Source organism: Capra hircus, chromosome 10, assembly GCF_001704415.2.
Source record: "Capra hircus breed San Clemente chromosome 10, ASM170441v1, whole genome shotgun sequence".
In the NCBI taxonomy this organism is placed as follows: domain Eukaryota; kingdom Metazoa; phylum Chordata; class Mammalia; order Artiodactyla; family Bovidae; genus Capra; species Capra hircus.
This window is the reverse complement of record NC_030817.1, coordinates 34,517,380-34,539,730: the sequence shown is the minus strand read 5'-3', so window position 1 is coordinate 34,539,730 and position 22,351 is coordinate 34,517,380. Positions and strand designations below refer to the sequence as shown.

General features: G+C 39.8%; 1 protein-coding gene across 2 annotated transcripts in view; it reads left to right on the top strand.

Annotated features, from left to right (window-relative positions):
• The window catches only part of PELI2 (pellino E3 ubiquitin protein ligase family member 2), a 190,168-nt gene that overhangs the window by 147,201 nt on the left and 20,616 nt on the right, over positions 1-22,351 (top strand). For both annotated transcript variants that reach the window (XM_018054104.1, XM_018054103.1), the window contains exon 3: positions 17,786-17,887. In XM_018054104.1, the coding sequence (XP_017909593.1) occupies positions 17,786-17,887 (102 nt within the window). The remainder of the gene's footprint in view (positions 1-17,785; positions 17,888-22,351) is intronic.

Below are 22,351 nucleotides of genomic sequence, written 5' to 3'. Positions count from 1 at the left end.
CCAGGGACGGAGGAGCCTGGTGGGCTGCCATCTATGGGGTCACACAGAGTCGGACACGACTGAAGCAACTTAGCAGCAGCAGCATACATAAAAGTAACACAGGAAAGAAATATAACCCTTTCTGAGCAATCATATAAAATACAGAACGTAAGGCAAAGAAAGCATAGACCGTAATGTGCAAGATTTAAGACACTACAGAAGCTCAGAAGTTGAATTTTTTAAAAAAATACCACTTAAAATAGCATCAAAAATGTAAAATACAGTTGACCTTCATTATTTGCAGGTGCCATATTTGCACATTCACTTCCTAGAATTTATTGGTAATCCCAAACCAATGCTTAATGGCACATTCACAGCCCTTTGTAGGCATGCACAGCATATGGTGAAAAGTTTGAGTTGCCACTTGAGGTTGAACAAGGTAACACTCTGCCTGTTGGACAATTAATTATTTGTGAGAAGTATATATTAAACCAGGCATCTTTAAACAGAAACCCAAATAAAAAGGTTATATGTTGATCAACTGACAAACTGTTGTGACCCAAGACTCACGGGAGCCTTGTTTCTCCTAGGTATTCACAAATTCCATGTTTGTAACAACTTTATAGAATATAACTCTGGTGAAAACAGGAATTAACTGTACTTAAGGATGAAGCTAACAAAAGATATGCAAGACTTACACACTAAAAACTACAAAACATTGCTATACACCACATCTCCAAATATATGAAGGGAAAGTCTGTGTTCGTAGATCAGAAAATCCAGTATTGATTTCAGTTCTTCCCAACTTGATTTGTAAATTCAACACATTCCTTATCAAAATTCCAGCAGACTTTTAAAAAAAGAAACTAATATTTACTTGAAAATGCAAAAACCTAAAAACACCAAAACAGTTTTGAATAAGAACAGAATTGGAATACTCACACTAAGTGACTTCAAGACTATTTTTTGGCCATGCCACATGGCGTGTGGAATCTTAGTTCCCCAACCAGGGATCGTATCTGCTCTTAACCACTGGACTGCCAGGGGAGTCCCTTTCAAGACTTTTTTTAAGCTATAATAATTAAGATAGTGTGGTATTAATATAAAGATAAATAAATAGATCAACAGAATAGGGTCCAAAAATAGGCCTGCACGTATATGGGCAACTGATTCTCAATACAGGTGCAAAGGCAACTTAATTGAAAAAGATACCCTTTTATACAGGTGATTCTGGACCATATGCAGAAATACAAACTTCAATCCATTCCTTTTATCATGTAAAAAAATTAGCTTAGGATGAATCATAGACCTAAATATAAAGCTTCTAAAAGGTGAATCATGAACTTCCAGATGTTCAAACTGGTTTTAGAAAAGGCAGAGGAACCAGAGATCAAATTGCCAACATCTGCTGGATCATGGAAAAAGCAAGAGAGTTCCAGAAAAACATCTATTTCTGCTTTTTTATTATGCCAAAACCTTTGTCTGTGTGGATCACAATAAACTGTGGAAAATTCCGAAAGAGATGGGAATACCAGATCACCTGACCTGCCTCTTGAGAAACCTATATGCAGATCAGGAAGCAACAATTAGAACCGGACATGGAACAACAGACTGGTTCCAAATTGGGAAAGGAGTATGTCAAGCCTGTATATTGTCACCCTGCTTATTTAACTTATATGCAGAGTACATCATGAGAAACAATGGGCTGGATGAAGCAAGATTGCTGGGAGAAATATCAGCAACCTCAGATATGCAGATGACCCCACCCTTATGGCAGAAAGTGAAGAGGAACTAAAAAGCCTCTTGATGAAAGTGAAAGAGGAGAGTGAAAAAGTTGGCTTAAAGCTCAACATTCAGAAAACTTAGATCATGGCATCCTGTCCCATCACTTTATGGCCGATAGATGGGGAAACAGTGGAAACAGTGTCAGACTTTATTTTGGGGGGCTCCAAAATCACTGCAGATGGTGATTGCAGCCATGAAATTAAAAGACGCTTACTCCTTAGAAAAAAAGTTATGGCCAACCTAGAGAGCATATTCAAAAGCAGAGACATTACTTTGCCAACAAAGGTCCATCTAGTCAAGGCTATGGTTTGTCCAGTAGTCATGTATGGATGTGAGAGTTGGGCTGTAAAGAAAGCTGAGTGCCGAAGAATCGATACTTTTGAACTGTGGTGTTGGCAAAGACTCTTGAGAGTCCCTTGGACTACAAGGAGATCCAGCCAGTCCATCCTAAAGGAGATCAGTCCTGGGTGTTCATTGGAAGGACTGATGTTGAAGCTGAAACTCCAATAACTTAGTCTACCTGATGCGAAGAACAGACTCATTTGAAAAGACCCTGATGCTGGGAAAGATTGAGGGCAGGAGGAGAAGGGGACAACAGAAGATGAAATGGTTGGATGGTATCACTGACTCAATGGACATGAGTTTGAGTGAACTCTGGGAGTTGGTGATGGACAGGGAGGCCTGGCATGCTGTGGTTCATGGGGTTGCAGAGTCAGACACGACTGAGCAACTGAACTGAAAAGGATGCATAGAGAAAAAACTGTTTGTAATTTTGGATTAGGCAAAGATTTCTTAGACCAAACTAGATTTGTAAAAGAACAAATTGATAAAAATTGAGAACTTCTGCTCTTTGAAAGAAATTGTTCATAAAATGAAAAGGATACACCAGACAGAAAAATTTGCAAATCATACTTATGATAAAGGATTTGTATTCAGAATATATAGAGTTACAGAATTCAATATTAAGAAAATAACCTAATTTTGTAATAGGCAAATGATTGAACATTTTACCAAAAAAGATAAAATATAGATGGCAAATTAGCACATGAAAAGATTCTCAGTGTCATCACTCATTAGAGAAATGCAAATTAAAACCACAATGAGATACCACTTTGCACTCATAAGGACGAATGAAATGAGAAGATGACAATACCAAGGGTTGGCAGAATGTGGAACAATTCCTTGCTGGTGGGAATACAAAGTGGACAACCAATTTGGAAAACAGTTTGGCAGATTATTTAAAAGTTTAACAACACCTACCATATGTCCAGCTATTTCACTTCTAGATATTTGACCAAGAGAAGTGAAAGGATATGTTTATACAAACACTTGGACATAAATATTCATAACAGCTTTATTTGCAATAGCCAGAAACTAGTAACCTGATATCCATCAACAGATGAATGGATGAACAAAATTACAGTATATTCCTATAAGAGAATACTGCTCAGCAAAGAAGTAATGAACTGTTGATACATGCAACAACACGGATCAATCTAAAAAGAATGATGCTAAATAAAAGAAGCCAGATTTAAAAAATAGTACATAATGTAAGATTTCAGTTCTATAGAATGATAGAAAATGCAGTCTAATGTGTATAGTGATAGAAAACCAATCCTTGGCTGCCTGGGCATGAGGAAGTGGTTGGAAGGGAAAGATGGATTGCAGAGGTGCATGGTGAGGAAGTTTCGGTAGGTTGTTGATAGGTGCATAATTTTGATGATGGTGATGGTTTTATGATGTGGAGAAATGACTCATTGGAAAAGACCCTGAGGCTGGGAAAGACTGAAAGCAGTAGGATAAGGGGGACAACAGATGACAAGATGGTTGGATGGCATCACTGACTCAGTGGATGTAAGTTTGAGCAAGCTCTAGGAGATGGTGAAGGACAGGGAAGCCTGGTGTGCTGCAGTCCATGGAGTCGCAAAGAGTTGGACACGATTGAGCAACTGAACAACAAAACGTGTCAAAACATCGATTTGTGCATTTATTTATCATGGCTGAGCTGGTTCTCCATTGTGGCACCTGAGCTCCTCACTGGGATGGGTGGGCTTTCTCTAGTTGCAGCATGGGGGCTTCTCTAGTTGTGGAGCCCAGGCTCTAGAATGTGTGGGCTCAGTCACTGCAGTGTGCCAAGTTCTCTGGGTGTGGCACACAGGCTCTCTAGCAGTGGCGAATGGGCATTCCCCGCAGCATATGGAATCTTAGTTTCTTGACCAGGGATCAAACTTGGATCCCCTGCATTGGAAGGCAGATTCTCCACCACTGGACCACCAGGGAAGTCCCTGTACATTTTAAATAGATGGAATTTACTGTCTTAATTAGACCTTAGTAAAGAGTCGGACACGACTGAGCGACTGAACTGAACTGAAAGCTGTTTCTGTAATAAAAGGCAACAACAGTAATAAAGCAGAGTATAGATATATCTTGTATCTATCGATAAATGTAAATATTCTAAACTTACATATTAACAGAATTAGATCACATAGAAAAATGTGATCCAGTTATAGGCTGTATATAAAACACATCTAAAACAAAATTATTTAGATTAGAGGTAAGATTATGGAGCATATCAAAGAAATGCAAACAAAAAGAATTGAAGTTGTCATCTTAATATTAAAAAGGATTGAATTTAGGGTAAAAAAAATGCATTAATAATGAAAAGGGATGCAACCCAATGAAGGCCTAAGAGTTATGATCATTATGTATCAAATAACAGAATCACTTTCTCTAAACAAAATGTGCAGAAAATGGAAAAAAACATTTTGCATGGTATGCATGTATTGTGACTTTTATGTGCTAAAAATGGAAAACTTATCTTTACAGCCACTTACTACTGTTCAAATAAGTGTTCAAGTAATATTTTTAATCATAAGTAAAATCATAAATGTACTAAGAAATGGAAAATTGTTCACTTTATTTGGGATTGAGGAAAGCCTTACTAATTATGAGGTGAAAGTCTGGAAACCATTAAAAAATTATTGATGTATCACTTGATAAACTTCTATAAAGCATGTTGTTCAGTTAGTCACTTAGATGTGTCTGACTCTTTGTGACCCCATGGGGTGTGGCCTGCTAGGCTCCTCTGTCCATGGAATTATACAGGCAAGAATACTGAAATGGGTTGCCATTTCCTTCTCCAGAGATCTTCCCAGCCCAGGGATTGAACCCGGGTCTCCTGCATTGCAGGTAGATTCTTTACAGTCTGAGCCCCTAGGGAAGTTCATTAAAGTCAGAATCCAATTGAGTGGGGTAACTGGCAACTCTTATCACAGACAGTGGGGGTAATAATGTAAAGAGTACCTACAAATCAAAAAGAAAGAGACCAATAACCCAAAATAATGGACAGAAGATATAAACAGTTCATAGTAAAGAAAAAGAGATGACTTTTAAGCACTTTAAAACATTTTCAGCTTCAGTAATGATAATAGAAATGCTTAAAGGCCACTTTTCACATATCATACAATACAGACCATGACACTTAAACTCTCTGTGTTGGTGAAGGTGGGGAAAATATGCTCCCAAATACATCTGATGAGAATTTAAATTGGTATAACTTCTAGGCAAAGTAGTTTGACAGTAACTGTCAATATTAAAAGTGTGATCCAGCAATTTTCTCTAGGAATTTATCTTTTAGATATATTTCCCTGTATGCAAATTGAATGCATGGATCTTCATTGCAACATTGCTTGCAAAATAGAAAAATGTTTAAATGAACTTTAAAAATTGATAAATCGGGCTAGATCTGCACATCAAAAAGAATGATGTAGCACTAATAGCCAGGTGATACAGATCATTGTACAAGTTGTATTGTTAGGTGAGAGAAGCAGGGTACAGAACACTGTGGACAGTGTGCTGTCATTTCTGACATCTGTGCTGTGTTAGCATAGACATAGATTTTCCCTAGAAGGATGCACAGGAAACTAGTACTAGAGGTGCTCTCTGGAGGGCTGCATTGGAAGGAGCATCCCTGGTAACATTTGGTACTCTGCATACATATTAGCTTTGGGACTTCCCAGGTAGCGCTAGTGGTAAAGAACCCAGCTGCCAATGCAGGAGCCGTAAGAGATATGGGTTCGATCTCTGGGTTGGGAAAATCCGCTGGAGGAGAGCATGACAACTCACTCCAGTATTCTTGCTTGGAGAATCCCATAGACAGAGGAGCCTGGTAGGCTATAGTCCGTGGGGTCACAAAGAGTCGAACACGACTGAAGCAGCTTAACACACACACACATATTAGGCAACGATATGTAACAAGATTCTTTGCCTTCCAAAACAATCAACAATCTGGAGGACCCTATATAATTAAGTATTAAATGACCTGATAGAGATTATGAATGTTTTAGTCATAAAAATAGCTGACTAGAATAATAATTATTATTTATTGGGAACTAGATTCTGTGCCCTTTAAAAACATCATTTGAGGTTTTCCGACAACTCTTCAATGCAGATATTGTACTTTACAGGTTAAGAAATAGATTCAGAATATGGCCCAAGGACACATAGATAACAGAGGCCCTTCTAAGAAGTTCAGTTGATTGAGGCTTGAGGAGGAACATCCAAAGCATGTATGAATGGCTTGCGTGGGGGCAGGTATACATGTTAGGTACATGTATGTTTTCTTGTATTTAAGTCATTGTCTTACTCAAAGTTCTGTGTAATAGGATCGCAACCTGCATCATTCCAGCAGGCTGAACATCTTGAAAATACCAGCTGCCAAGACAAATGTTGTCTTTTGAGAGTAAATATTTTCATATTTCTACATAACTGTGATGTGGCCTTATTCAACTGGTTTTATTCCGTGAAGAAAATGAGATTCTTCAGCAGATGGACAAATTTTAAGGCCAAATTTTCAAGGCCAGGCCTTAAAAATAAAATCCCAAGTAAAATGAAGGAAAAAATTGAACTACCCCCCCCAACTTTTCATTTTTTTTAATGTCTTTTAAATGAGAGCTTTTGCTTTTTTCACTATAGAAAATCAATAGAGTTTTGTATTTTATTTTGAGGCAAGGGTAAATTTTAGTCTTTTTATTCTTCAGTACTCAAGGGATCATTTTGACAACTGATAAACTGGCCTACATATTAAAATAATTTTATGGTAGGTCTTTGGATATCTTAGTATAAAATCAATTTATGTCATATTCAGTTTATAGCACTGGGAAGTTTGCCTGCTTATGGCAACAAATTAGACCTTGCATTTACTTGTGGCTCCCTGTAACACATAGTTTATGGTAGATACCTGTATATCTTTGGAAACAAAAGATATACTTTGTTTTACCCAGTAAATGCATCATTTATGAAAAGTATATAAATGGAATTATTGAACAATGAATTTCACTTTTTCAGCCTAGTCGTTTTACAGTTATTTATAATTCATATTTATTAGAGTTCATTCTTTCAATTAGCTTTGTCTCCTGTGACAGGTAGCTCTTATGTATGCAGATACTTAAATATTCAGATAAGTAAATTAGGTGTTGCAATAGACAAATTCACACCCATCTTTTAACGCATTGTCCATTGACTGTCTCCATAAAGTTTACCACCTCCTGTTATGAGAGACCGTGGTTAGGTTTCTCTCTTCTTCTAGTTTTAAGGTGTACAACAAAGAAGTATCTCATTGGTGTTTTCATTTTCAGTGAAATACATGGCATTTAAAATACATTGCATCTTCATCTTTTCTTCCTATATCCCTTCTTACTCACATGTAATGTTCCAGAGAAAACAAACTGTTGTTCTGGTGAATGTATGTGTTAGAAGTCAGTTTCTCTGTCTCCTACCAGATGGGTGCGACCCCCACCCCCTCCATCCTTCTCCAGGGACCACAGTGGTCGTCACTACCTAGGTAGTCAGCGGCTCTGACATCTGCTGTGTGGGCCTTGAGATGGGGGAAGCTCCAGAGTTCTGCCTTGCACTATCAGGACTGTACCCCTCCCTCGTCCTCTCCTGCTTCACAGGTGCTGCCATGCAGCCAGTGTGGGGTGATGTCTTTGAAAAGTCTGCCTTTTCAAAGTCACCATTAGAAACAGACCGTCACTGATGGTGACTAGTGCACACCTGTGATTGGTAATGTAACCTGTTCATGTGTCTAGATGTGTGTCCTCTGTGGGAAAATTGCACATCATCACTATTTTCCAAAAGACAGGAGAAAGAAGAATGGAAACAGGGGACTGCACATTAGGATAGCCTAATAGGTTTATACAGGCTCGGATCTGAACCTGTCCCTCGTTCAGCACTTGGTGGTAAACCGGGAAGATATAAAAGTCGCTAAAGCATCTTTGCCCTGAGATAGCTCTAACCTTCCTGGACCCAGGGCCAGCACTTGTAAGATGACAAAACTGAGGCACGGAGCATTTAAGTAACCTGCCTAGGGTCCCACAGCCGGTCATCAGTGAAGTAGGAAAGCCTCCTGATCTGTACTTTTAGCCATGCAGTATTCTGCCTGAATCGAAGACTGATTCAAAAAGACAAGAGTTCCTGCCCTCAAGGAGGTTTTCTTTCCATCAGTGTAAGCGGTGTACAAGTTCCTGGGAACAGATCGCTACAAGGCACATCAGTGTGTTCCTGCCCAGCTCTCCAACCACAGCCCTCAGTGTGTCATACTTTCTGAACTGTATCAGGTCATCTCCTGTGATTGGTCCCGTGACCAAATCCAGCTTCAGTGTAATTAGGAGTGACTCCAAGTTAGAAACACGTTTCCGCTCAGACATCCTCTCTGGCATCTGTGTTTGCTGGATTGATTTACCGCGTCTGCCCCAGCCCTGTGCATGCACTAGGTTCTCTGCCAAGGTTTGTGGAATAGCTCAGTGAGCCAATCCCAGATGGGCGTGGGTGTGGCCCACTGCCAAGTTCAACGCCATTGCCTCTAACAACTAGGCTTATCATTTTGATTGATTGATTTTATGAAACACTGTTGATTTTGATGAAATCCAAGTAGGCATTTTGTGACTTTCTAATTGTAGCCGTGGTTTGGGCACTCATTTGAAATATGGCTCCTTGAAAAGATAGAACATTTTAAAGAGTGTATTTATGCAGAAATAAATTATGAATTCCCTTTAGCCACCTCCTCTCTTTAGAAATAGTACTCATGCATATTTTATACATAAATTGACAAGGATGGCAGAGATCTCATCTCCCCGCAGCAATCTGAACCAGACTGATTGACGATTTATTGCCTAATTATACTTGTCAGCTTGACATAAAAGTCATTAGTTCTGGAAAAACATGTTTTTCAAACCAGGATTATCTCTAATTAATACAGTCAATAGCTAACATATATTTAAAGCTAAGCTAAACAGAACAGTAATCTCTAAAGCTTGTGTTACGGACCACAGGAAAGTGATGGCTCCGAGTACAGGTTTGTATTTGAGGAGAGACAGTGCCATGCTGTTCATCATTCCCTCTGCTTTGAATACAGTGTTGTGAATGCTGCTGACATTGACCCATTCTGTTGATAAATTATAAAGGTAATAACAGATGACCTGTGAAATGGTTACAGTGGGTGAGTGACAAAAGTAGGGTCTAGATCTGGGGCCCAGAGTGTGGCTTTTTCCTCAACATCAGAATCCACTGGCCACTGATCTCTGCAGTGTCCACAGATGGTCTTATTGTCCTTTCCTAAAGATTCCCTAGAGAAGGGAATGGCTACCCACTCCACTGTTCTTGCCTGGAAAATCCCATGGACAGAGGAGCCTGATGGACTACGGTCCATGGGGTTGGGTTGCAAAGAGTCGGACATGACTAAGCGACTAATGCTCTCACTTTTCAAAGTACATGTAAACTTGGAAGCTCAGCAGGATAAACCAAGTAGTCATATTGAGACAGCCATCTGGCGTAAATATTCCCTTTTGCCCCATGTTCAGGCATGTGCTGGATTATCAGTGGATGTTGCAATGAGGCAAAGCAATGCCAGAGACCTATAGGGCAGCTACACTGTGCCCATATGTGCTGGTACCCTCTAGTACCCACCCCCCGCCTATACTGCCCCAGCATCGCACAGTGGACACGATGCTCTGGGTAGTAAAGTCATTCATCAGTTATTTCCAATATGCTACAGAGCTCACAGCAGACTCATTCATCTGCTCATAAATGTGCGCTTTCCTGCTCTAAATATCAGAAGGTGTTTTTGAACAAAGAAGGTTACATTCATTGGCCCAGTTCAGTCCTACCCCATAACAGATTCCATTATTAAGTTTTTCCATGTCAATTAAAATGTTGTTTCTATAGCAGTCCACCCTATCACAGAAGGTTTGTGTTTATAACCAGAATGGCTGAGAGATCAATGTAGTCATTTCCCATTTTTATCAGCTCCTTTCTGCAATAATAGTTTTGCATAGTTATGTATTTGAATTGTACAATGGGCTGAAATATTAACGTACAAATTAGAATGAACAGTTAAAGTAGCTTAAAATAAACTTGCCTAAAACATGAATGGGGAGCCTGTATTCAATCTACTGCACCTTATTAAAGAGTGCCGAGTCGTGGATATCGTCTAGAAGGCTGTAGAGAACACAAGCTCTTGTTACATTTCTTGGTGGGACCCAAAAGACGAACGAGCCTCTGGCTCCATGAGTAGACTGTTCAGGACATTTTTAGGCTCATCCCCATCTGATGGGTTGTTAGAGCATCTCTAACTTCTTTGCGAGATGTTTCCCTAGAAACTAAAAGACAGGGTGTGGTGAACAGCATCACAGAATGTCACCAAGTTCGGACACATGGTGCATACCTCTTCAGAGCAGCTCTATGAAAACTTGAGATTTATCTGGAAAAGGTTCCTTTAATGCCTAAGCCACACCTGGTGTCTGGTCCTCTACTTTGGCAGGCAAAAACAACACTAATTCTATCTATTCACAAGAAGAAAAACTATAGAGGCTGCTGCTGCTTTTGAAAACACACTCATTGGATTTAGTCTGATGCTGTGTGGCAAAAGAGCAGTAATCAGTTCTGTAGTAGTCGGCATCCTGGACGTCTCGACAAGAGGGATTGTCGAACCCTTGGGTCATCTGATTCTGAGATACAGCAATAGAAGTATGCTGTGGATTTGAAGAAAGAGAATTTCATTTCACTGGAAACCCAGATTCACACACACACATACACACAAATCACATCACATCCCCTTGAATAAGGCTGACTCTGGTTGAGTAAAACATGCCCCATTGTGTACATAATACGTGTGATTTGCCAGAGTTGGACATCATAACTTCCACAGTGACACCCGCAGACGTCTGGGTGATGGTGTTGTGTGCAGTGTGACTCTCACTTTCTTTTAACCTGATAACTGAAGATTATCACAGTAAAAATATATATTTGTTATAGCCACAAACAACCTCTTAATATGCATTCAGGAATCTTTGAAGGTGCCATCAGAAACACAACCCCCATTCTCTGTAAAGGCACTGTGCTTATCTATACCTGCCCCATGCCCTGGGACACACAAATCACCTTGATGCCTTATGTGATAAGTCACATAAGACAGAAAAGATGCTCTTGTCCCAGCAGGGCATGAAAACGGATTGGCTCAGCTGTCATTAGTTGTATAGCTAACTACTGCAACACTTGGTGGCTTAGCGGAAACCGTTTGATTTTGTTCCTAATTTTGTGGGTCAGGAATTTAGGAAGGGCTCCTGTGAGCAGTGTCTGATCGAGGCAAGTGCTGGGATAACTGGTACTGGAGGGTCCATTTCTAGGGTGGTTCCTTCACTCACATGTCTGGGTCTTGCTTCTCCATGGCCTCTCTCCCATCATGTGGCATTTCAGTCTCCAGGACTCTCCTCGTAGCTTGGACTTTCTCTAGTGTGGTGCCCTCCGGGGAGTTAGGTGTCTTCTATGGTGGCTTAGAATGCCAAGAGCAAGTGTTAGAGGGCAGCAAGGGGAAGCTACAAGCCTCCAAGTGTCATCTGTCATTTCTGCTGCTTTTCATTGGTAAAGTAAGTTACTACGGGCAGCCCAGATTCAAAGGAAAATGGATTAGATTATACCACCAATCTCCAAAGCAGAAAGTTGTGGGCTATAAAGGAGCTGGTTGTAAAACTCCTTTGGGGAATAAATCAGTTTTGTAATTACTGGTTGCCCAACAGCTCCTTTGTATTTGAGGAGAAAAAGTGAAATGTTGCACATTGTTTGTTCTGCTTTGTATGTGATCTGTGCCTTCATGCAGTAAAATCAGTGAGCTTGCCTTTGACTCACGGTTAAATTTTAAGTATGAGGGTAATTTGTTATTGTTTAGTCTCTAAGTCATGTCCGACTCTTTGTGACCCTGTGGACTGTAGCCTGCCAGGCTCCTCTGTCCATGGGATTTCCCAGGCAAGAACACTGAAGTGGGTTGCCATTCCCTTCTCCAGTGACAGTAATACTATGGACAACGGTGGCAAGAGAGGGCTGAGAGGTGACATAAAAGACTTTTATTTTTTTATTATTTATTAGTTGCGTCGAGTCTTAGGTGCAATGCACAGGATCTTTCATTGTGGTACAGGGACTCTTGTGGCACGTGGGCTTAGTTGTTCCACAGCACATGGGATCTTAGTTCCCTAGCCAGAGATCAAAACTGCATTCCCTACATTGCAAGGCAGATTCTTAACCACTGAACCACTAGGGAAGTCCCAACATGAAGGTTTTAAGCATGATTGGTTGGAATATGGTTACTCTATTGACTGAATTAGGAAACCCAGGAGGAGACAAAGTTTGGGCTAAACAATATAATGATGCTTTACACTACAAGTAACAAAATACCCAACCGAAAGCACCCTAAAGCCCTTCATTTTTCTCACAGCAGTAGTCTGGGGCAGATACGTTTCAGATTTGGCTCAGCTCAAAGATGTCAAGGCTCAGCTTGCTTCTCTGAGTCTTTTGGACTTCCTTTCATGTTGAGTGATGGCCATCTCAGCTCCAGCCATCCCTTAATCGTTGTTCATTTCTTCTATTATCAGAAAAAGGAAAGAATTCTCTCTTGATGTCTCCCAACCCAGGAACTCCACACCAGATTTCTCACAAGTCCCATTGGTCAGGATTGGGTCACCTTTCCATGTGCTAGCTTTAGAGGAGACTGGAAGAGCTGGTCTTTTCATTTTCAGGCTTTTTTGTAAGCAGCCAGCTCAGCTAGCAGGGTGAAAGGCATTAGGTAGGTAACCAACAATGTCTGCCTCCGTGATGAATATCATTTTCTCTCCCTACACAGTTGATAAAGTCTCACTTGGAAGCTTTATAAGGCTTGAATTAAATGGGCTAAATTGTAACTCTAATAAATTAGTATTTTCTAGAAACCAGTTAGTTTCTCTTTGGGCTTTCTCCCTTTTACTTTGTGATTGAACACTAGTCCCACTGCTTCTTATTAAAGATTAGATTATTTCCCTTATACTTTAAAAAATTGAAAGCTTTTTAGCTTTCATGAATACATGAATCCATCTCGTCAGGCATCTTGTAGAACTGCCTTTCTGATATTATTACATATTACATATCTTTATTCAGTTCAGTTTAGTCACTCAGTTGTGTCCGACTCTTCGTGACCCCATGGACTGCAACACACCAGGCCTCCCTGTCCATCACCAACTCCCGGAGTCTACTCAAACTCATCTCCATTGAGTCGGTGATACCATGCAACCATCTCATCCTCTGTCGTCCCCTTCTCCTCCTGCCCTCAATCCTTCCCAGCATCAGGGTCTTTTCCAATGAGTCAACTCTTCGCATCAGGTGGCCAAAGTATTGGAGTTTCGTTTTCAACATCAGTCCTTCCAGTGAACACCCAGGACTGATCTCCTTTAGGATGGACTGGTTGGATCTCCTTGCAGTCCATGGACTCTCAAGAGTCTTCTCCAACACCACTTATCTTTATAAGTGCCTTATAAAGGCTTGTATATGGGGCTTCCCTGGTAGCTCAGTCAGTAAAGAAACCGCCTGCAGTGCAGGAGACCTGGGTTCAATCCCCGAGTCAGGAAGATCCCCGGGAGAAGGAAATGGCAACCCACTCCAGTATTCTTGCCTGGAGAACCCCACCCCCATATGTGTGTATAGGGGCTTATAAGAGGAAGACAGTCCTGTAGACATTGTGAACCTTGGTGTTTTTTTGTTTTTGTTTTTGTTTTAACTTTTTTGTAAAGTCTGGAGGCTTGGAGGACTCTGTCATTTAGTTGGGGTTGAACCGGGAAAACCAACTGTAGCTGTTGCCTGGAAGTCTGTGGATAACTCAGCTGAGCCAAGCCTGTGACACTAGTAGAGCAAACCCAAGAAGTAAAGGTCTTCAGCTGGGAAGAGAGTTCTGACTCAGGAAGGGCCATGGTTTGGGCATCTGAGCAGTGTATAGCTTCCTAAGCTGGATAAAGTTGGAATCCTTTATTCTCTGGATCTGTAATTGTCTAATCTTTAATTGTAAAATTGTGATATTTTTTAACCTGAAAAAATTCTCACGTAATAAATTTGAGCTAAGAGTGTCAGTGTTAGTACCTTTGCTGAAAACTGAAGTCGCTCAGTCGTGTCCGACTCTTTGCGATCCCATGGACTGTAGCCTACCAGGCTCCTCAGTCCATGGAATTTTCCAGGCAAGAGTACTGGAGTGGGTTGCCATTTCCTTCTCCAGGGGATCTTCCCAACCCAGGGATCGAACCCAGGTCTCCTGCACTGCATGCAGACGCTTTACTGTCAGTGAAAGGTAAAGGAGAGGTGAAGACCCGAGGAAAGACACTGCAAGTGCCATCTTGAATCTGTAGCAGTTCATTCACTCATCTGACCTTCCTTGAATGCCTCCCATGCTCACGGTGCTGGGGGTGGAGACCACAGGCCACCAGACCTGTCTTTGAGGCACTGATAGTAACCCGACACGGTGTCAGCCACCTTGCTTCCCCATCACAATAGAAAAGTGACTATGGCAGATCAGTATTGTCTGCCAGGCAGGTTGGTTAGGCTGGTTCCCCTTACCATTTTAAAGATCTTGGTCTCTGTATTTGAATGAGTGTAGTGAAATCACTTTATATTACAGTAACTGTTTGTACTGAATTCTGTTGAGTGCCAAGAGAAGGCCAGCCTTACCTACTCTCCTTTCTGATATTTCAAAAATAGATCTCAAAGCAATTCGGTGTCTTGGGGAAATGTTTATTTCCAAATTACCTAAAATGATTGATTCAAGTCAGTGAATCTGTAACTTTCTAGAAACTGTCTTTCTGAGAGCCATATCTTAAAATTACTGCTGAGAAAATGATACTTTTCTAACCCCAGAAAAGTTTTATGCCTCATATGCAGAGAGAAAGCAAAAACTAATGCCAGGTTTATTAAACTCCGCTCTTGCCTTCCCTTAAACCCCCAAGTCTGGCCCAACTCTAGACTTAAATGCACAGACCAAATCATGTGAGCCCTGATTCATGGCATCAAAGGCAAGTGGACGCTCTCCATTATTTCTGGGGGGCCCACTGGTGGCCAGAGGTGGCCTGGGTTTTGACTGCCCCCTTTTGCTCCAAACCTCAGTCCTGGCTTAAATCTCCAACTTATTTCTCCAGGACTTAAGTCCTGGCTAACTTATCTCCATGCTTCTCCCCACTATAGGTGCAGCCTATTGGGTGGGGCTCTTTGCAGGAAAGGCCTCCCCTCCCCACTTATCACTCACAGAAGGAGACCCCTGCCAGACAGGAAGTGATTTAGGTAGGTCACAGGGATCTGAAGTTCCTCAGCCATCTCCTCCACAGTGGGGAGTTCATCACCTTCTGGGACTTGTTCTCCTTGTAGGATCCCTTTTCCCACTTCTCCATCTTCCCTAAATCCAGAGACTTCCAAAATGGAGCTCTTGTTTAAAACTTTCTTAATTAAATAGTCTCAGAAAATGTGTTTTCCTATGCTCAAAACATTCACCTTTCCTAAGACTGGTGATCCACATTTAATAGCCACATTTGAGAAACTGGAGGAAGTCTGAAATTGTAGTTTGTCTTTAAATGGACTCATCATTCAAGGTGTCCTGAATCAGCATGTAAAGCCTCAGGGTCTCCTCGGGCAGGGGCTGGTCCAGATCTTTGGTTCCCCTGGTTTCTGTCTGTTTCCAAGAGTGGCACTGGGCTCAAGCTCCCTATAAATAGCCTTATTCTCTCTTATGATAGTCTGGGTCGCAAGAGTAGTTTTAGAATAAAACACTCTAGAAGAACTGGGCCCAGAAGCAACTTAGGGCCTGTAAAATGCCTATTTTCAGGACTTCCCAGAGTAGCCCAGAAGCTGCACTAAGTCATGGGGTGAGCACAGCAGGTCTTCCTGGGCATTGATTTCCCAGCAAACTTGTAAGAAATGTTTAAATGTTAAAACTACAGCATGTTAAGGAATAGAATACAAACTTCAGACCGATTTCAAGGTAAGATGTTTCAAGCATGAGAAGCTTCACTTCCAGGCTACTCGTACAAAAACGTCCAACTTTTTAAAAGGCGTTCTGTTCTGGCATTTGTAAACTCCTTCTTTTGCAGATAATTTGCAAACTACAGTTATTTTGTGTAGCATATGTGCCAAAAAAGTTGAGTTGATGTACTTATAAATGGAAAACTTAAATGTAATAGATACTTTTTAGGAATCCTAAAATAAGTTATAATAAGTGTATACATAATCACTCCCTGGTTATCAGTTTTGTAACTCTGAGCTTAGTAAAATATTTTAAGTGGGTTTTTTCAATTAACTATAAACATCCACTTATCTTAATTGGAAATAGTTCTTTATTAATTTGATTTTGAAAAACTGTCACATATCAATAACCACTGATTTCATGTGACTTTGAGCAATGAAAATTTAGGATTTATTACTGGAGTTGAGTAATCTAAAAAGTATTTTTTTAGATCCCTAATAATATTAAATGTATAAATTATTATTTCTAATACTTGCATTATCTTCATGACGCATGTACAACAAAACATCAATTCAGTGATGACTTTCTTGAGGGCAGCTGATTAAATAACCATGAGGTTAACCAGGCTAACTTCAAAGCTGATTTGTAATCTTGTACTATGTATTACTATAAGCAATTGTATTAGTTAAATGTAAATGTTCAGAGTATATTTTCATTAACGTGCTCTATATATGTCTCGCTACTTCCAAATGTTTACTCTTTCTTGGCCTTCATACAGTGATCATTCAATAAATGTTTACTAGATAGGCTTATTAAAGTTTTATTTATTATATTTAATGTAAAACATTAGAAATGAAGATAAATTAGGTTAAAGTGGAATGGACAGTGTAATTGAAATAATCTGGAGTAGAATTTAAATAAACTTCTTTTGTTAATTTGGAAATTTAAAACTATGTGACCACAACTTAAGATATAGTAAAATATATCATTATGGAGGAAAAAAGAACAATATTGTATTATTGGTTTCTAGATTCACTAAACCAAAGACTATTATGTTTAGTCTAGTCTAAAAATAGAGGTGATGAAACTTAGATGAAACTAAGCTAAGTTAGATGAAACTAACTTAGCTACATTTTTTATTAACTCAAAAACCATCTGGATTAAGCAACTGCTTATACAAGATTTAAGTAAGATGTAGCTCAGAGTATAATTATCATTGGCTAAAGTAGTACATTATTATATGGAAGTTTTAATAGAATATTTACTTTTTTCCAGCAATTGTTTTACTCTCAGTATAATCCCTATCATGTAGGAAAAATACCATTACAAAATGTTATTGAGTTATCTGTTTCATTGTGAAATAAATTAAGAAATTTTAAATCATGTTAGTCTGAAAAATTCTATTACTGAGTTAAGGTGACATGGAGAAAGTGTGTGTTTTTCTAGGGCTATGATTAAATCAGGGCTTGGAAACTAGTAAATTTACTTTGATTTGACATAAGTAAAATATTGTTCCTATTAGGGATGAATATTTGGTAAATCCAGTCTTGTCAATGTGGACTCTTCTGTAATTCAGGGCATAGCAGGATCAGGCTCTGGTCTTTAGGAAACCACTAGCTTGTGCTGGGTTTTGCTGATAGAGTGATGTCTGTTAAACTCTAAGCAGAATTGTGATAAGTTGTTGAAATTTTAATGAATTTTTATATATTTTTCTTTCACTATCAGGCTATCAGCTGCAAAGGTCAACACAGTATATCGTACACTCTGTCAAGAAATCAGACTGTGGTGGTTGAGTACACACATGATAAAGATACGGATATGTTTCAGGTAACATCTTTCTTTTCTCATGGAAAATTTTTACCACATTTTTCCTTCGATCCTTCATTTTGAAACATAGTCAGAACTCCTGGCACAGTAGTGTTTGGTGATGTCCAAGGGGAAAAGGTGAAGATAATATTAAAATTATTCCTGTTTGGTGTTCAAAAGACGAAGAAGACAGTTCTAAAATTGCAGAAAGAAATTATAAAGACTACATTCTCAGATCTCAGTGCAATAAAGAGAGACTCTAAAAACAAGAACAGAGACTTTTAGAACCAGCTGTATTGAATTATAGCCAATTAACAATGTTGTGATAGTTTCATGTGGACAGCAAAGGGACTCATTCATACATATACATATACATATACATATACATATACATATACATATACATATACATATACATGGGCTTCCCTGGTGGCTCAGATGGTAAAGAATCCACCTGCAATGCAGGAAACCTGGGTTTGATTCCTGGGTTGGGAAGATCCCCTGGAGGAGGGCATGGCAACCCACTCCAGTATTCTTTCCTGGAGAATCCCCATGGACAGAGGAGCCTGGCGGGCTACAGTCCATGGGGTTGCAAAGAGTCAGACACAGTTGAGCAACTAAGCACATTTGTATATATATACATCTTTTCTCCCCCAAATTCCCCTCCCATCCAGGCTGCCTCATAACATTGAAGACAGTTCCCTGTGCTATACAGTGGGTCCTTGTTGGTTATCCATTTTAAATAGAGCAGTGTGTACATGTTGATCCCAAACTCTGTTAACTATCCATTCCTCTCCCATCCTTCCCCCTAAGTAACCATAAGTTTGTTCTTTAAGTCTTACTTGTAAACAAGTTCATTTGTATCATTTTTTTTAGATTCCACATATAACCAATATCATATGGTATTTTTATTTCTCTGCCTGGCTTACTTCACTCAGTATGACAATCTCTAGGTCCATCCATGTTGCTGCAAATGGCATTATTTCATTCTTCTTAATGGCTGAGCAATATTCCATTGTATATATCTACTACATCTTCTTTATCCAATTCTTTGTTGCTAGACATTTAAGTTCCTTCCATATCTGTTGTAATCAGTGCTGCAGTGAACATTGGGGTGCATGTATCCTTTCAGACCACGTTTTCCTCTGGATATACACCCAGGAGTGGGACTGCAGGGTCATATAGTAGCTCTGTTTTTAGTTTTTTAAGGAACTCCGATACTCTTCTCCATAGTGGCTGTATAATTTGCATTCCCACCAACAATATTGGCGGTTTCCCTTTTCTCCTTGCCCTCTCCAGCATTTATTGTTCATGGATTTTTTGATGATAGCTATTTTGACTGGCGTGAGATATCTCAGGGTAGATAAATGATTTATATTTACCTAATAATTAGCAATGTTGAACATCTTTTCATGTGCCTCTTGGCCATCTGTATGACTTCTTTGGAGACATGTCTATTTAGGTCCTCTGCCTGCTTTTTGAGTGGATTGTTTGTTGATTCCTACTAAAGCACATCATTGCTTTGTCACCAAAAGAGCAAATGTCAGCATCTTCATATTATTATAAAACCAATTTTGGCTTCAAGGACCTGGGCCATTGAAAAGGTCTTGAAGACCCTCAGAGGTTCATGGACCAACTGGGTTGGTCCAACTGAAAAATACCGAATTTTACTATACTACCCTTTTAATTTTATAACTGAGAAATTTGTGTCTTTGAAAAGAAAGAACTTAACCTTAATTGGGCAAAAATGGCATTGGTGGCAGAACCCAGATTTAAGTCTCCTCAGTTCTCCAGTCTCTACATAATACCTACTCAACCGCTTTAAATAAGGCATGGTAATTCAGCAAAAAATTATAGATTAAGAAAACATAACTCATTTCTTTTTACTGAAATAATCTCATACCTTTTGCAGACTAACTGGACATACTGGAGATTAATGTCAGATTAACCTGAGTAGAATTAAGCAGCTCTTAGAAGGCCCTAAAAAAAATCAAGCTTGTTTTTAATTTTTTCCCCCTTTTAACAAGTTTATGTGTCTAAATTCTACCATTGAAAGAAATCACTGAGCAAAAGCACTGCAGCATTCCTATTTCTCAAGTATGGACCTTGTTGCTGAGGGCTGTTGATTTTAGCCACTACCTATTGAAATGATTTGTAGGTTAACTGAGCATTTAAAAGCAGAACATCAGAATGAATCAAGAAAGGGTCTTTTGCTTCATTTCCAATAGTGGAATCAGATAATAGGCTCAGAAGTCAGAAATATTATTGTCTGAAAAAGTCAAACCTAGATCTAAATTTAAGAAATTAGTTAAGACTGATAAAATATGTTAATATAGTCAGAATAAGATCTTAGTCATTATTTTCTAGAATAAGGGTAAGGGTAAGTCAAGGGAATAAGAAATGAGCATAGGTATTGAGAAAGTAGAATATTAAGAAGAATACAGTTTAGAAAAGGAATCAAAGGCAGTGATGAAGTGTCTCACAGAGCCCCTGAAAGGGAAAGCAGTGATGCCATATTCATTCTGATCCTGGCGATAAGGAAACTGACCAGGTCCTGAAACCAGTGTTAACGGTCATTTCCCCCTCTGGTTTCTAAGTTTCATATGCTTCACACCTAAGTCCTGCAAGGCCTTGTGTTTTGATGGGGTTTTTTGTTTTGTAGTTGGTTTATAGTGGTTCTAGATGGTCACATTTCATTAGCATCTATGTAGTTGAAAAAAATGTTGGACTGTTTTAAAATTATCTCCTAAAACGTTGTACATGTGTGTGCATGTTTGTGTATGTGGCTCACCAGGTTCAAGCTCACTGTCATAACCTTCCATTGATGAGTTTTATTTCTTGAGCACCTACTATGTGTCAGCTCCTCATCTAGTCACTGGAGGTAGACAGCTAAGGCTCCCCTCTTCTGGAACCTACATTCTGGAGTAGAAAAACAGACACAGAGAAGCAAGCACTACAGCAGTGCCAAGGCCCCACAGCAGAGTGGAGGAGGAAGAAAGCGGTGTGAGATGAACTCAGAGAGGTAGGCAGAGGCCAAGAGGGTAAGGGGCTTTTAGGCCAAGTAAAGAGTTTGGGTTTTATTCTAGAAGTTTTGGGGAAACTGTTGGAGGATTTTTTTAACAAGGAAGAGATAAAATTCTACTTCCACTTGGTTAAGATATCTCCAAGGACTGTCCAGAGAAGAATGTAGGAGGCAAGTGTGAAAACAGGGAGAAAGATTGGAGGCTGAGGTGATGCAAACCAACAACGAGCTGATGGCAGCTGGAGCTAGGGTGGGGAAATGTGGGAGGACTGATGATGTGTTTGGAGGAAGAGTTGATAGAATTTACACAAGGTTTAACGTGAGTGTGGAGAAATTGAAGAATCAAGGGTGGCTCGTGGGTATTGATTTTTAGCTTGAGCAAACTAGGTGCCAGTCACTGACATGGGGAACAAGTTTTTCAGGAAGTATTACCAGTAGAATGAATCAGAGAAATGGAGCTCTAGTTTGAGAATTGCTTTCCAACAAAGGAAAGCATTTTAAAAGATGAGAGACTAGGGCTTGAAGAGGATCCAGGTTCTGCTGGAAACATGTCATATTTGAGATGCTTATTAGACATCCACATGGAGATCATATGTGCTAGTCTGAAGCAAAGAGAGATACCAGGACTTTGGGGCTAGTAAATGGAATTTGATGAGATAACCTGGGGAGAGAACAGACAAGAGAAAGGGACTGTTTACCAGCTAGCCTGGAAGGGTTTCATCAACTTAATACTAGGTACAGATGTACCAGGACATGCTGAGTGTAAGTCCTGGAAACGTCAGCAAGCAGGGTTTCAGTGGAGCCAGGCCTGCTGAGAGCATGATGGTGGAGAGGCTCAGGAGTGGGTTACAGGATGAGGAAGGAAACAGAGGTAGTAACTAGTGACAAGTTTTTCAGGAAGTATTACCAGTAGAATGAATCAGAAATGGAGCTCTAGTTTGAGAATTGCTTTCCAACGAAGGAAAGCATTTTTAAAGATGAGAGACTAGTCTAGAACAGTGATATTCAGGCTGCTTAGCCAAGCAGCAAAACGTCCAGGATGAGGTGAGTGAGGAAGCTGAGAAGGGATGCATTTGGGAACTTGTAATAGCGGTTTGACATTCCTGAGACATCGAAGCGGGTGATCATTTTTCTAATACTGATTTTTGTTATATTTTGAAAAGATATTAAGCGACAGCTTGAAATTTTAAAAGCAAACCAAAAAAAACTAGTCCTTTGCCTCACAGTCCCTATAATTTGAGAAGCTCCAGAATGTTTGATGGCTGACTAGATAGGAGCAGCAATAGCCCATCCTAGTAATAGAAGGGAAGTGACAAAATAAGGTTAACAGAAGCAGGGGCACAGGTAGGACTGATTTGTTTAGAGAAGATGAAGGAGGCCCTTTCAGGTGTTTCTATACCATTCTACCCATACTGACTTTGACAACCAGGCAAACGCAAACTTTTTTCATATGCATACACAAT